Consider the following 15,925-nt stretch of genomic DNA (forward strand, 5'->3'; position numbering starts at 1 on the left):
TTATGTACTACGTAAGACTTGTTATAATATATAAGATATACTACAAAGCAATACAATACCTTCTGAGAGGAAAAGAGTAAAATTGAAGTTATTAACTGAAAATCGTGCATGTGCCCTAGTTCTCCCTGGCACATTCATGTAAAGATGTTTCATTTCTGAATATATATAATATTTCCATCCGTTTTTTTTAAATAAATATGTAGTTGAGTTGGTTTACAAAATCGTGATAAGTACCCAAATTTTCACTTTGGATTGAACTGTCCCTTTAACTGTGAGCAAGATTATATTTTGGATTTCTTGATATGCTGGTGTATGAAATGAACTTCATTTGTTTCATAGATGATCCAGAGCGGTCAGTACAAGACCTGTTGCCTCTCATTGTGGGCTCTGCCGCTGCAGGATTTGTGGTCATCCTTGCCATGGTTGTCATCGCTGTTGTTTGCCTCAGGTAAGGATGAATAATGAACAAGTTATCTGTAGTTCAGGAATTAACTGAATTGTGAAAAGTTGCCCTTCGGTAACTATTGGCGCTTTTCTATTGCATAGTACCCCACTTTTTGGTTTGAGGCGGGTCAGCTTACTTTTGGGGGCTTTTCCACTGTGTGCAGTACGTAGTACCCCATACTTTTTTTAGTACCACCTCTGTCTGGGTTCCAAGCGACCCGAGCTGATACCAAAACGTGACGCAAAAACACTGTAGATCACTGATTGGTCTGAGAGAATCGTCACTACCAGCGTCATTGCTTTAATGTAAAAGATTAGCTTTACCTTCATGCTAGCTTGCGCTGTCTCGAGTAAAACTGTTGTCATCTGTGCTTTGCTGTAAGTTCCCAAACTCCCTTTTAGCGATGAAAAACATCCACAGGTTGTGAATCAGGAACACCATAGCAGTTTTTTTCCAGACTTGCAGTTTGTGGCGGCACATTCGCAACGCGCACATCTACCTATATGCTGAAATGCAACTTAAATGAAACTCAGCGGAGCGTGTTGACTGACGCCACGGGTGTTTGTACCTAAACTGTCATGTGAGACATATGTAGTGATAAACGTGATGTGCAGACATCTATTTGTGATGGTCAATTTTAGTTTTGTGGCAGACTGAGAAATAATTAAATGTATGGGAATTACAACAACGCTCTCACTTTTATGATGTCACAGCAGTAGGCAGCGCCCATATAACGACACACCTATAATCCCTCCCAATTCGAAGTGTTAATAAACTCGATGGAAAAGCTAACCAAGCCAAAGTGAGGTGAGCTGACCCGACCTGAACCAAGCCAAACCGTGGGGTACTATGCAATGGAAAAGCGCCATTTGTTCCGGTATCTCAGATTGTGTTAGCAATGCAAAAGGTTGTACTAATACTAATAAAAACGTTTACCTTGAATGTCACTTTGGATAAAAGCATCTTTCAAATACACAAATGCAAATGTAAAAGTTACATAGGAGAACAGATACAGATGGTGCATGAGAGCAAGCTTTTTCAAATTTTGATAAATGATGACTTTCTGTTTTATTTATAACTCAGTGGCTGCGTCCGTAACCGAATACTGTGACAGTACGTACTGAATGAGATGAAGTTCCTACTTACTGACCGTTAAAACAGTGGGTACTATATAGTATGAATCCTGTATAGTATGAATACTACGTCCGCCATGATGATACATCACGTGGCATACGTCGTCATCACGTCATGTCATACCAGCGCGAAAACTGCCGCATCACCGTTTTCCCCCATTTCCTAATATGACAACGCCTCTTCTTCTTTGTTGGATATCTCCTCTCCCGGGGCATCATGGGATGTTGAAGTGTCTGTCGTATGCACACTTCCAAATCTAACTGGAAGTAGTAGGTCATCCAGGTACTTTTCGCCTATTGTTTTTGTAATACTATGAATTCGGACATACTACTCGCCTCGCCTACTAGTATAATAGTATGGAAGTAGGTGGTTTCGGACGCAGCTAGTGTTTGCTTTGTTATGCAGTAAAAATGCACAGGCATCCATTAAACAAGATAAATGTACAATATTGTAATAATGAAATAAAGTCATCTCTGAAATAAGGTGTTTTTCGTCTTACGCTATTGGCAATTTCCATTTTTTATTTTAACTGTCAATCCCAATTTAATTCTATAAAGCAAGAAAAACTCTAATTACAGTGTATGAAAAAAGTAAATACGGCCAATGTTGGTTTAAAATGTGAACTTTAACCATAATTTGCATTATGACGACAAACAATACTTCAGTGCTTTGTGTCACGCAAACTCAACAGGACAACAACATTTGATCAAAAAGGGACCTTAAAAAAGACTTTAAAGCGTGTCCCAACTTCACATATTTATTTGAGTCTCACAAGATGCTCATTTAAGGCTACTTCACACCAGAGTGCAGACTGGGATGTTGCCAATCACTTCCAAAACGCCAGAGTGCCACTGTGTCTATTTGACACATTCTCCTTGACTGCGACCGCCTTATTGTGCCAAAGCAACTCCTCCTCTCTGCTTCAACCTCTTTCTTCTCTCTCATTCATGCCTTCTTCGCTAATGTGTTCATTGTGTGCAAGTGTGTGCCAGAGCATCATTCTTTCCCACTGACATTTAAATTGGAGATGAGATGCTAATTAGCAGAAGGCGTCATTGTTAGCACAGGTCGTGAGACAAAGGGAATTCCACACATGGTGAATTCCAATAGGCCCCTTTGCTCCCGTTCCCTTTCAGTCACGCTACTTATGCAGATCTAGCGAAACAAAGAGTTCTTAATGAGAAGGCTGAGATTTAAATACACTGTCTTCAGATACTTGATGCAAGCACAGATTGGCATGTATGTTATTTATTCCCTAAACTTAATTTAACTTACATGTTGGCTCATTTAAACATTGTAATTGAGGCAGAAGCGATAACAAAACAGTCTTAACAGTACACATCATCAATGTGGCCCACGGCGTAGTTTTCGGAGAGGGTGGGCGGAGGTAGTCCTCCCAAAATCAAGCTAGCAATTAAACCTGGAACCCCCCAATGTCTATACAATGATTAATGAAAATATAAGTACAGGTGACACTTCAAACCCCAATGTTCAAACCAAATCTACGACATTGGTGGCGGCCCAGATTTTGGATCCTATATACCGTATTTCAGTTAGTAGTGAATGGCAAGAATTCGCTCTAAGGGTGTGATATTGCGCATTTAGGAAGTGAAACACACTCATTATGGGTTCAATTTTAGATTTTAAACAAGGTTTTTGTGCAATTTGAGGGACATAATTGGTGATTGAAGCATATGAAATACCTAAACTCTCAAAAGTTCTCTTTCACAATTTGTCCCAGTTAAATTTTTTTTGCCTGCGCTCTGTGTAAATCCAGACAGAAGCCAGACTCTCAATATGCATATTATCTGGTTACAGACGGCAGCGTACTGGCTCGGAGCTGGAGTACACTGAGAAACTACAGCAGTACGGTGAGTAAAACTGCATCCTGCTTTTCCAAAACAGCATTGAAGGGCTAAAACAGAATTAATCTGAATATAATTCAATAATGACTATTATATTGATTGTGCATTTTGTGTAATTACTCTACAATAAATTATAGTCGTAGATGTGACCTGGTGGGCGGTGGATGTTGTATGATCGAGCAAAAGTATACAAATAACAGTAAATAAATAGAAAATGTAAAAAATTATATTACATTTTAGTTTCCCCAGGTGTCAAAGTTTATATTGACCCTTTCACATACGAGGACCCGAACGAGGCAGTTCATGAATTTGCCCGAGAGATCGACATCTCATGTGTGAAGATAGAGGAAGTAATTGGAGCAGGTAAACACATTTTTGCATATTATGATGAGCTTTAACAAAGCCAGGTCATTTTTTAGTACTTGTGGTACTTGCAAGTGGTTCTCAATTAGTGGCAACCCAGCTAACAAAACTGCCTGATATATTTCAAGATCAGAAATAGCTAAAATGAATAAAATTTGAACTAAATAAACCAAAATTAATTTGACTGGATACACCAACTTTAGAGTCAACATCACAAAATATGGGAATCATTTTTGCTAAACACAATTATTTATAAACTTGATAACATTGTAATGCTATTTCTAGCCGGTGACTGATTTTTCGAGGGCACACAATGTGAAACTATAGTCAAAACATGTATTTAGCCCGTCATGTTTGTGGCTCGTCATGTCAAAATATGTGTTTGGAACGTCATGTGAACTTATGTGCATCACGGGTCATGTCAAAATACCAGCCTGCTGCAGATGCATCAAATGGGTTTATGATAAAAACAGGGTTCCCACGGGTCCTTGAAAGTTTGTGAATCTGGGAAAAAAATTCAAGGCCCTTGAAAGTTTTTGAAAATATACATACATAGATACAGGTCATTGAAAGTGCTTGAATCTATTTTATGCAAGAAGTCTTCTGGGAAAAAAATACATAATTCACTGTGTGTGTTGTGTAAGATAATATCATAAAAATTCTAGACTTTTTAACTGTTCGCTTTAAATGCTTATATCTTCTGTATGCGAATGTTGATTCATACCAAAATGCTTTTTTGCATAGTTGTGTTTGACACATGAAAACATCTCGGGTTACGTATGTAACTGTTGTTCCCTAAGAAGAGAACGAGACGCTGCGTCTCCTTGCATCCCTGTAACGCCGTCTTTGGCAATATTTCAGATAGCGATATACTTCCTGGATCCCTCGTCACCCTGTCCTCGTCGTTAAGCCTCACCATTGGTTGAATTTGATATACACATTCAGACGCACTTACCCCTGGAGGCGTCCCTAAAGTGTCACCACAGTAATGCAGCGCGAGTTCCCTCGAAAGGGAACTGTAACAATGTATCTTAAAAGGTAACACGATGTAACCTTGCTCTCACTTGAAATGTGTTCCCACATTTAGTCCTTGAATTTGAGGGTATTGGACCTGGAAAGTCCTTGAAAGGTCCTTGAATTTGAAGTTAACTAAGGTGTGGGAACCCTGTAAAAATAGATGCTCACGTTTACCAAATAATCGCTTAATCTTGTGTAATCAGAGTTTAGTGTTAAGTGACCGTCTTGCGAGTATTTTATCATAAACCCTTATGACGCGTGTGCAGCAGGCACGTATTTTGACATGACGCATGATGCACATAGGGTCACATGACACACTGCACACATATTTTGACATCGTGAGCCACACAAATGACACTGCGAACACATTTTGAATTCGCGCCCCTCTTAAGAGAACTCACCGGTTGTCAGTGTTTGGGTTGCCTTAAGTTGACAACCCATTGCTTTGAAAGAAATTTTAAGATTATTTAAATAAGAATTTTTTTTTTTATAGTTATAATATCATCATATTCATGAGAGTTTACAGAGAGCTTTTGCTGTGACTAACCGTACGCATGCTGCTTGCTGCCTTCACCTTTATCTTTTATTGTTTCATCCCTGTGCTTTTTCTTTTACAACCTCAATTCCCTTCATCGCTTTTCAAACACTCGCATTCTCTTCCTCAGGGTCCAGACCCAAAACTCCCACAGCCCTTAAATTTCTCACTCCTCCCTCTCCGCAGTCTGGCCCTAAACTCCTCACTCTCCCACTCTCTCCATCCGCCCCCTGCCTGTTCAAACCCTAAACCGTTGCCATGCATCTTATTCTCTCTAGTGCACTTTCCTCATTCCTTCTTGTTCTCTGCCGTGCATCACGTCTCCCCCGAAAAGATTTTTTTTTAATCCTAAACTCAAACAATAATCCTCCCTCACTCTCCCTCGCCCCCACCCCCACTCCCTCTCTCTTTTTCCTCTCTGCTTATTCAGGAGAGTTTGGGGAGGTGTGTCGGGGGAGGCTGAAGCAACCCGGCAGGAAGGAAGCAACAGTGGCCATTAAGACGCTGAAGGCGGGCTATACGGAACGCCAGAGGCGGGACTTCTTGAGCGAGGCCAGTATCATGGGCCAGTTTGACCATCCCAATGTCATCCACTTGGAAGGAGTTCTGACCAGGAGCTGTCCGGTTCTTATCGTCACAGAGTTCATGGAGAACGGAGCTCTAGATTCCTTCCTCAGAGTAAGATCATGCTTGATAGATTTTTTTATGTAGTGCATACAAAGCTTGGCCACTCATTTAAAGTCAATACTTCATAATATCAAACCAAATAGAGGACTCTGCCAACTGGTCGCTTGTGCAGTGAACTGAACAAATAAGCAAATCATAATTTACTATGTCTAGCACTCATTTTCTTTTTAGCAAGGACTACTAGGCGAATGTTGCATTATCAAATTAATATTCATGAGTTGATAAGGATTATAATGTGGGGGCACTTATCAGCTTATGAATATTAATTTCACACTTGTCAGATCGTTTCTACTCTCTTGAATTTAATGTCGGTAAACATTATGCAGTACTAGCTAATAGAAATACATTTTAAAAAATTGACGTGTTTTATGTTACCTTTAGCCACCAACTCGTGTCTAACTCAATTCCTTTCATGATCTGATAAATTCCAGTCCTAGACTTTTTTTTCTCATTGAACATCCTGTTTCACTCACACATCACATTACAGAAATAACATGGGTTGCGAATGTTATTTTTTGTTGACTTTAACTCCATTTCCCAAAAAAAGTGTGGCCAGGAAGAAGTTATTCAAGCTGTCAGGGAACTTGATAACCCTTCAGCATGAAACAATTATTCGTGGCTCTTTAGAGAGATCCATGGTTCACGCACCTTTTACTTGTGTCAACATCTGGTTTTCCAAAAAACCTAAGATGAATTTTTTTAAACAGTTTGCACCACACAAACCTTAAATAATTAATGCGTTCGGTAGGAGTTAAAGGGACATTCCACTTTTTTTGAAAATATGCTAATTTTCCAGCTCCCCTAGAGTTAAACATTTGATTCTTACTGTTTTGGAATCCATTCAGCTGATCTACGGGTCTGGCGCTAGCACTTTTAGCATAGCTTAGCATAATCAATTGAATCTGATTAGACCATTAGCATCGCACAAAAAATTAACCAAAGAGTTTCAATATTTTTTCTATTTAAAACTTGACTCTTCTGTAGTTACATCGTCTACTAAGACCGACAGAAAATAAAAAGTTGCGAATTTCTAGGCAGATATGGTAAGGGCTATATATTATTCTGGCATAATAATCAGTGACTTTGCTGATGTAACATGGCTGCGGCAGGTGTAGTTATATTACGCACTGCCGAAAATAGTCCCCTGCCATTGAAAGTAAACAAGGGGACTATTTTCAGGCAGTGCGCAATATCACTACGCCTGCTGCAGCCATGTTACATCAGCAAAGTCCTTGATTATTATGCCAGTTTGAGATTATAGTTCCTAGCCATATCGCCCTAGAAAATCGCAACTTTTAATTTTCTGTCAGTCTTAGTAGATGGTGTAACTACAGAAGAGTCAAGTTTTAAATAGGAAAAATATGGAAACTCTTTGGTTAATTTTTAGCGCAATGCTAATGGTCCAATCAGATTCAATGGACCGTGCCAAGCCATGCCAAAAGTGCCAGCGCCAGACCCGGAGATCGGCCGAATGGACTCCAAAACGGCAAGAATCAAATGCTCAACTCCAGGGGAGCTGGAAAATGAGAATATTTTCTAAAAAGTGGAATGTCCCTGAAAAACATCCAGTTGTGGTGGATCTCACTCTCTCTGACCACCAGAAAGAAGAAGACGATTAGTGTAGTCAACTTACAAACCCAGCCCCTCATCTCCTACGGCACAGCTTGTACTCGCGCTAAGTCCTGCCAGGGACACGGGCGCACTCATTCTCCACACACACAACACACATTTCTAAAAATATCCATAAGTACAAGCTTTAGCATGAATCATCTTCAACTTTACAAAAAAGGCACGGCATCAACATCAAAATCATCCAGCAGAATGTTTATCGTCATGGAGCCAACCCAATTGAGAACGCTGCAGACCCAACATCCCTTTGCTTTAAGGGCTTAGCTTGTGATGTGTGTGCTATTTGCGAACGCTGGAGTTGTGAATTCACCCTCAGAGATTTTTGAGCACCAGTACGTGGGCCACAGCAGTGAAGTGTGGAGCCCCGCTGCTGCTGCTAATGCTCGTACTTCAGTTTCTCTTTTCAGAAAGACAACATGTGGCTTTGATATTCCATGTGAAGTATGTAATTGAATTATACTTTCAAGTATTCATCGCTATTGCAAAGGAAATTCCTCCATGTAGATTAGCTTTTGGAGGAGACACTTTTTTCATAGCATCGGCATTCTGTGCCATGAAGAAGATTGCAGCCTGCTGACAGCAGAATTAGTCAAACGGCACTGTCAAAGACAGCCTGATTAAAACGAATGGAACTGGTGTAGTGTCATGTTTTCGTCTGTTAGCGTCTGTAAACATCTATTCTACCATTTCATTTCTCTCTCAGTTGAATGATGGGAGGTTCACAGTAACGCAGCTGGTTGGCATGTTGAGGGGCATCGCAGCTGGTATGAAGTATCTGTCCGATATGAACTACGTCCATCGCGACCTGGCTGCCCGAAACGTGCTTGTCAACAGCAACTTGGTCTGCAAGGTCTCAGATTTTGGCCTCTCGCGCTTTTTAGACGATAACTCATCGGATCCCACCTACACCAGCTCACTGGTGAGTTTCAATAAGCTCTTAAATACTTTTAATGTATTTAATGTATGCTTTTGTATTATACTAAATAATAAAAAAAATTGAAAGAAACCTCCCCACTGTGCTATTATTTTACCTTGCAATGTTTTACAAAGTAGTCAGTAAATTTTTCTTGCTGTTATAAATTAATATAATATTTATATGTTGTATTTTTGATGGATTATCATGCCTTAAATTAGCATGAATACAAAAGTACTGTTGGTACCAATGTTGATACCATTGTGCAAGGATGTTCAACAAGGGGTCCAGGGCCCCTTGGGGGTCTGTGGTGCTATTACCGGGGGTCCTCCAAATATTGGTTGAATTCAAATTCTTTCTTTTTTTTGGAAAATCTTTTTAGGCATCAAACTAAATTGCCTTAAATGTGCAGTGTGTAAATTTGAGCGGCATCTAGTGGTGAGGTTGCGAATTGCTTCCAACGGCTTAGTTCACTGCTCACTCATCGCTTTTGAAACACATAGAGAAGCTACGGTGGCCACCACCGGACAAACATGTCATAGTCGGAGACAACTTAGTAAAAAAAATGTCCAATAAGGGCTTCTGTAAAATGGCGACTAAATGGCGACTTCCATGTAGGGGACCGTCGGTGTATGTAGATAAAAAGGTCACGTTCTAAGGTAATAAGCACATAACGGTTCATTATGAAAGATCTTTATACACCCCTGATAATATAGTTTTGTATATTATTTTGCATTTCTGTCAAGAGATCCTTCTAAAAATTACACACTGCACCTTTAATGGGGTTGTAATAAAATTAAAATGAAGATTCCCATGTTAAAATGTATTTAGTAGATTTTAAATGTTGTGCAATACAGTATGTTAACAATATGTGAATGTGTACACCATTTTTATTTTATTTGAATATCTTATTATAGTAAAATAATTTGATACATGCACTGGGGATCCTTGCTCCTCCTCTCTACAAATGAATGGGATAGTTCACCCAAAAATGTATTTACTTACTCTCATGTTGTTACAAACCTGTATAAATTTCTTTGTTCTGATGAACACAAAGAAAAATATTTTGAGGAATGTTTATAACCAAACCGATCAGAGGCCCCATTGACTTCTATAGTATTATTTTTATCTACTACGGAAGTCAGTGGGGCCTCTGATCGGTTTGGTTGCAAACATTTCTCAAAATATCTTCCTTTGTGTTCATCAGAACAAAGAAATTTAAATAGGTTTGTAACAACATGAGAGTGAGTAAATTCATTTTGGGGTAAACTATCCCTTTAAGGGGTCCTTGGCCTGAAAAAGATTGAGTATCGGTATACATGAAGAATTATTTAGACAATTCTTGACCGTCTTTCTTGTCTAGTACAGATGGAATGTTTAATATGCGTATGCAGCTTGTCTTTATCTCTGTCTGTGTGAAACATATGGACGTAGTCAGTGTGTGATGGCTTATTCGGTGTATCCGAAATGATAGGCTGTGAGTACAGATTTTTAATGACTAGTACCCTACAGTATATAATTCCTTTCATTAGTATTCAGCTGTAGCTCAATTTACGCAGCTAAAAACGCTCAGGAAATTTAGTTCATAATTGGAAACGCTAGCCCTGAATCGATACATGTAAGGGTGCAGATTTAGTGCTAGGTAGCTCATTTAGCTTGTACTCTTTCCTAGATTAGTGTATTGATTGGGCCCGCCCGTTCATGTTGTCGCTATCGCGGATAGATCAAACCGGCGCCTTTAAAGCCAGATTTCTGCTGTTCTATTTTTACAGTTTTTTCATCTCAGATTAATGAAGCCAGTGAGGTGGCCTGTGGGGAGAAACCATGAGTTAGACTTGACTCTAATTAGGCTGCTGAAGACACTGTCTGTGCTTCTGTAGCTGGTGTTTGGCTTTAATGGGGTTTTGTGTTCTCGTATAGGGAGGAAAGATCCCAATCCGCTGGACTGCACCAGAAGCCATCGCCTTCAGGAAATTCACCTCTGCGAGTGATGTATGGAGCTACGGCATTGTGATGTGGGAGGTTATGTCATTTGGAGAGCGGCCGTATTGGGACATGAGCAATCAAGACGTACGTCGGCTTTAGCTTTACTGTCATAAATATCACAACATGCCAAGGTCATATTTTGTCTTGAAATTGATTTGATTTTCTGGATTATTTTTGTAATGTATGACATAAATAACAGTATTTTCATTTTGGGGTAAATTATCTCTTTTAAAAAAAATAATCTTTTGGCCTTTTTCTTCTTTAAAACTCATTTTACTTGAAGGAAAACACCACCGTTTTTCAATATTTTACTATTTTCAGGGTTTCCTGCAGAAAATTTGTTAGTTAAGGTGGTAGGGTTGGGCAGGTAGGTGTGACGGGGCATGGTAATTAAAGGGGCGGGGCGTACGCGTCATAATGAAAATGAAAATATTTTTATTTAAAACACTCAAATGAAACTTAATTTTGAAGAAACTATGACAGAAAATGAACACATACTAGATTATTAATGAATTAAATGTTTTTAACAGATACCTCTAATGAAAATAGCTGTGTGATGAAGTAAACACTAAAGGGTTAATAAACACAAACTGAAGCAGATGTTGTAGAAAGTCTGGCAAACGATGATAGATAGCGCAAAGATTGTAAAAAACGATTATTTTGAAATATTCATTTCATTCTCTAACTACTGTAGCATGTAAATAATGCCCATAAATAACGTGAGCAAGAGCGCTCAACAATTATATCGAATCAACAGGCACGTGCAACCTAGCTAGCAGGTTGCTCAAACAACAAAATCACCAGCTAACTTACTTTCAATTTGCAAGAACTAGACTAATACAATAACAGGCTGAAATAAACCTAAAACATAAGTCCACTTACGGTTCTCACGAACACGCGTTTTATCAACTGGACCATTTCGGCCGCGTGGCGCGCATGCACACTCGCGGTGTGAAGCTCTTCCGCACTACTCTCCGAGATGCACTTGACGGCCTTTTGTGCAGCGAATTTTTTTTTTGATGACCTACTTAAGGCGATAGGGTTACTTAGCTTAGGCAGGCCGCCCGAACTGCAAAGTGCTGCAGGAAACCCTGATGTTCTTACCTTAACTTTGATGAATTAATACATCCCTATCTTTTTTCAATGCGTACACTTAATCTTTGTACAGGGCTTTGTGAATGTGTTAGCATTTAGCCTAGCCCCATTCATTCCTTAAGATCCAAACAGTGATGAATTTAGAAGCCACCAAACACTTCCATATTTTCCCTATTTAAAAACTTACACGAGTAAGTATGGTGGCACAAAATAAAACGTGATTTTTTTAAGCGGATAAAAAATGAGAACTATATTGTAGAGTATGGCGGCGTGCAGTAACATCATCACTCCTGTCTACTCCCCTTCTCGCTCAAACTTCCTTTAATATTACTGTGCCCGAGATCGAAGTGCTGCAAACTAAGTGCTCTTCCGCTATACAATATAGTTCTTATCCGCTTAAAAAATCGCCACGTTTTATTTTGTGTCACAATACTTACTCGTGTAACTACTCTTGTAACAGTCTTTAAATAGGGAAAACATGGAAGCGTTTGGTGGCTTCTAAATTCATCCCTGTTTGGATCCTAAGGAATGAATGGGGCTAGGCTAAATGCTAACACATTCACGGCGTGCTTTACAAAGATTTAAGTGCACGCATTGAAAAAAGAAAGGTATATATTCATTCGTCTAAGTTGAGGTAAGAACATAGTAAAATATTGAAAAACTGTGGTGTTTTCCTTTAAGAGCTTTATTATTATAAAAAGTAAAAAATATAGCAATTTAAACTGTTAAAAACCCCTTGATTTGTATTGAATTTATTATGTTTTAAATTGTATTAAATACAATTTTTTAAAAACATTTTTACATATACAGTATGTGACCCTGCCTGTGAAAACTCAGCTTCATTTACTGTTTTCTACGTAAAATCATCCTACATAATGTAAAGAACATTCTGTGGCTATATAACGTTGATATTTAAATCAATGACTGAAATCAAACCAAAATAATTAGATTATGAGACTTTAGCCTGAATTTTAAGATCTTAAGCACAGTGCTATGCGTCTTATTTCAAATTTAAACCCATCCATTTTATCAATCCCATTTGTCTTTATAACGATTATGCACTATGTGCAAATGTATTTCTAAATGTATTCTGGTTGTGTGCCTATTAAAACTCGGTATACTGTCGAGTTTTGTCCTAATGTGAAAGGACGGTGTAATTGCTGTCTTTTCTTGCTGTAGGTAATGAATGCAGTGGAGCAGGACTACAGATTGCCTCCTCCCATGGACTGCCCTGCAGTGTTGCACCAGCTCATGCTGGAGTGCTGGGTGAAGGAGCGGAACATGAGGCCGCGCTTCGGCCAGATCGTCAGCACACTTGACAAGCTGCTCCGCAACGCCGCGAGCCTCAAAGTGCTTACCAGCACACAATCGGGGTGAGCACAGACCGGACCAGATTAGCCACGGGTCAATTACGGCTCTGAGTTATAGGAACAGACGGATGTTTACAGTGAAATGTAGTTTGTGAAATCACAAATGGCAGAGCGTGCGGTAAATAATTTGCCCGGTTAGTGCTATTTTTATAACTGTGCACAGAATTTTTTCCTATTTGCAGTAATTGCGGTTATTTATTGACAGCACCTTAACTATCAGTTTTCTATGTACGTAAGCCTTGTTAGTACAATTTGGACTTGAACTGTAACAACTTGGAAACTTTTATTACTCAATGGTTGCTCTTCAGACGTAGCCAAGTTCTCAGTGTGATTTCATTTAGGTATCAGCATAGAAAAAATTTACAGTTATTACCATACAGTTAAAGATGCAGTGTGTAATTTTTAGAAGGATCTCTTGACAGAAATGCAAAATAATATACAAAACTATATTATCAGGGGTGTATAAAGACCTTTCATAATGAACCGTTATGTGTTTATTAACCTAGAACGAGACCTTTTTATCTACATACACTGAGGGTCCCCTTACGTGGAAGTCGCCATTTTGTGCGCCATTTTCTACAGAAGCCCTTAACAGACAAATTTTTTACTAAGTTGTCTCTGACGATGACATGTTTGTCCAGTGGTGGCTACCGTAGCTTTTTTATGTGTTTCAAAAGCAAGGGGTGAGCAGTGGATATCACTAGATGCCACTAAAATTTACACACTGCACCTTTAAGAGTATTGAGGTCTAATATTATATTATTATAAATAGCATGTAGCTCAATTTGGTTTTATAATAATATTTTCATTGATTTTAGTCTGAGCACTGTTTGTGATATTGTTGAGATCTAAAACTCAAGAGAAGATGCAACGCGGTCCAAAATTGGATCTAAATATGCTACGTAATATGCAAAATCCTTAAAGGGATGGTTCACTTTTAGGTGAAAGTTGTGTCATCATTTACTCATCCTCGTGTTGTTCTAAACCTGTATGAATTTCTTTTTTCTGATGAAAACATTTTGAGAAATGATGGTAAACACACAGCAGATAGTGACCATAGACTTCCATAGTAGGAATAATATGGAAAAATATGATGGAATTTAATAGGTACCGTCAACTATGATTTATCAAAATATTTTCTTCATCATTTATCACAATACTTCCAAAATATTTTTTCCCTACTATGGAAGTCAATGCTCACTATCTGCTGTGTGTTTACCATTATTTCTCAAAATATTTTCTTCATCATTTATCACAAAACTTCCAAAAAAATCCTACTATGGCAATTAAAAGTAACTATCTGCTTTGTGTTTACCATCATTTCTCAAAATATTTTCTTCATCATTTATCACAAAACTTCCAAAATATTTTTTCCTACTATGGCAGTTAATAGTCACTATCTGCTGAGTGTTTACCATCATTTCTCAAATATTTTCTTTTGTGTTCATCAGAGAAAAGAAATTCATACAGGGTTAGAACAACATGAGGATGAGTAAACAATGACAGAATTTTCATTTTAAAGTGAACTATCCCTTTAAGTGTCTCGCTATGTAACCATGGGGGGCATTCCCCCCACCCATCGTAAGTCTTCACAATAAGCATTTTTATCCGTATAAATTCTGTTTAAATATCCAGCAGCTGTGGATAAAAAATAAATGCATCGTGCAACACTGCTGAGTTTGATTTAGTCAAAAATAAACATGCTGGTTTCACTCACATTTGTAAGCGTATGGCTCCCGCCTGAAGCACTTTGAACTGAAGCATCTTGGGAACGCAGTAACGGCTGACTTACACACAGAGCAGTGCCCTTTCCTCTTGGCTGGCTGCTATATCTGCTCGCTGGGGAAGTTGGTTCTGTTCAGGCTACGGTTAGCGGAGGTGACTGAGAGAGCTTAATAAGGGAGATGGAGGAGATGCTAAAAGAGAGCAATGACTTTAATTAGTTGGCTAATGAGCTTTTTAATGCGCCGGCAGTGGAGCCTCGTGCCCGATGCAGGACGCAGTCGGGTATGCACGCCTATGTGTGCGTGCGCGTCATGCTATTGCATGGCACCGCATGCTGATGGCCTGTGTATGATTCATTTATGTTCGCATCTGTATGCACGAGCAGCCCTGGCTCGGCTGTTGACATGCCATGATCCAATCTTCAGGGACAGCTGTGTATGTGTGTGATTATTATCCATCTTAGAACACGAATGTAAGCATTTGGCCTATTTTGGTGAATTAAAGGAACAGTTCGCCCAAAAATCACAATTGTGTTATTATTTATGTTGTTCTAAAGCCAAATCCAGGTTTATTTGCACGTGGAAAACAAAAGTGGAAATTTATCAAGAACCTTTATACATACAATGGTATGTATAAATATTCATATTTATCACTTTTGACAACCTCCTAAAAAGGCTAAAACACTTTTGAAGCACTATTAAAGGGATAGTTCACCCAAAAATGAAAATAATGTCATTAATGACTCACCCTCATGTCATTCCAAACTTGTAAGACCTCTGTTCATCTTCAGAACACAGTTTAAGATGTTTTATATTTAGTCAGAGAGCTTGCTAACCCTCCATTGAAAATATACGTACGGTTTACTGTTTATGTCTAGAAAGGTAATAAAAACATCATTAAAGTAGTCCATGTGACATCAGCGGGTGACGCATTTTGGTCCAAAAATTACGACTTTATTCAACATTGTCTTCTCTTCGCGTCTGTTGTGAAGCGCATGCGCGAGACTCAAGTCACGTGACTGCAGTGACACGGCTGACGTGTTATTTGGTGCGCCCCGGCTGTTTTTTTTTTGGTTTCTTTTTTTTGTGTGCCCGTGCTTCGTTTACAGTCTGAGCGAGACGCATGCTGTAAGTTCAACACATCCTCACCCCATGGCGTCAA

At 39.0% G+C, this 15,925-nt stretch overlaps 2 protein-coding genes across 3 annotated transcripts in view; one reads left to right on the forward strand and one right to left on the reverse strand.

Annotated features, from left to right (window-relative positions):
- The window catches only part of ephb3a (eph receptor B3a), a 44,303-nt gene that overhangs the window by 26,040 nt on the left and 2,338 nt on the right, over nucleotides 1–15,925 (forward strand). Inside the window, exons 9-15 of one of the 2 annotated variants that reach the window (XM_055202827.2) lie at nucleotides 340–448; nucleotides 3,398–3,450; nucleotides 3,694–3,807; nucleotides 5,790–6,037; nucleotides 8,379–8,594; nucleotides 10,509–10,658; nucleotides 12,849–13,042. In XM_055202827.2, the coding sequence (XP_055058802.1) occupies nucleotides 340–448; nucleotides 3,398–3,450; nucleotides 3,694–3,807; nucleotides 5,790–6,037; nucleotides 8,379–8,594; nucleotides 10,509–10,658; nucleotides 12,849–13,042 (1,084 nt within the window). Of the gene's footprint in view, nucleotides 1–339; nucleotides 449–3,397; nucleotides 3,451–3,684; nucleotides 3,808–5,789; nucleotides 6,038–8,378; nucleotides 8,595–10,508; nucleotides 10,659–12,848; nucleotides 13,043–15,925 lie in introns of both variants that reach the window. The other variant, XM_055202826.2, reaches the window with a different exon arrangement.
- Nucleotides 1–15,925, reverse strand: part of mfsd8l2 (major facilitator superfamily domain containing 8-like 2) — an 80,430-nt gene that overhangs the window by 24,599 nt on the left and 39,906 nt on the right. The window lies entirely within an intron of this gene.

This window comes from Misgurnus anguillicaudatus, chromosome 2 (genome assembly GCF_027580225.2).
Source record: "Misgurnus anguillicaudatus chromosome 2, ASM2758022v2, whole genome shotgun sequence".
NCBI lineage: Eukaryota > Metazoa > Chordata > Actinopteri > Cypriniformes > Cobitidae > Misgurnus > Misgurnus anguillicaudatus.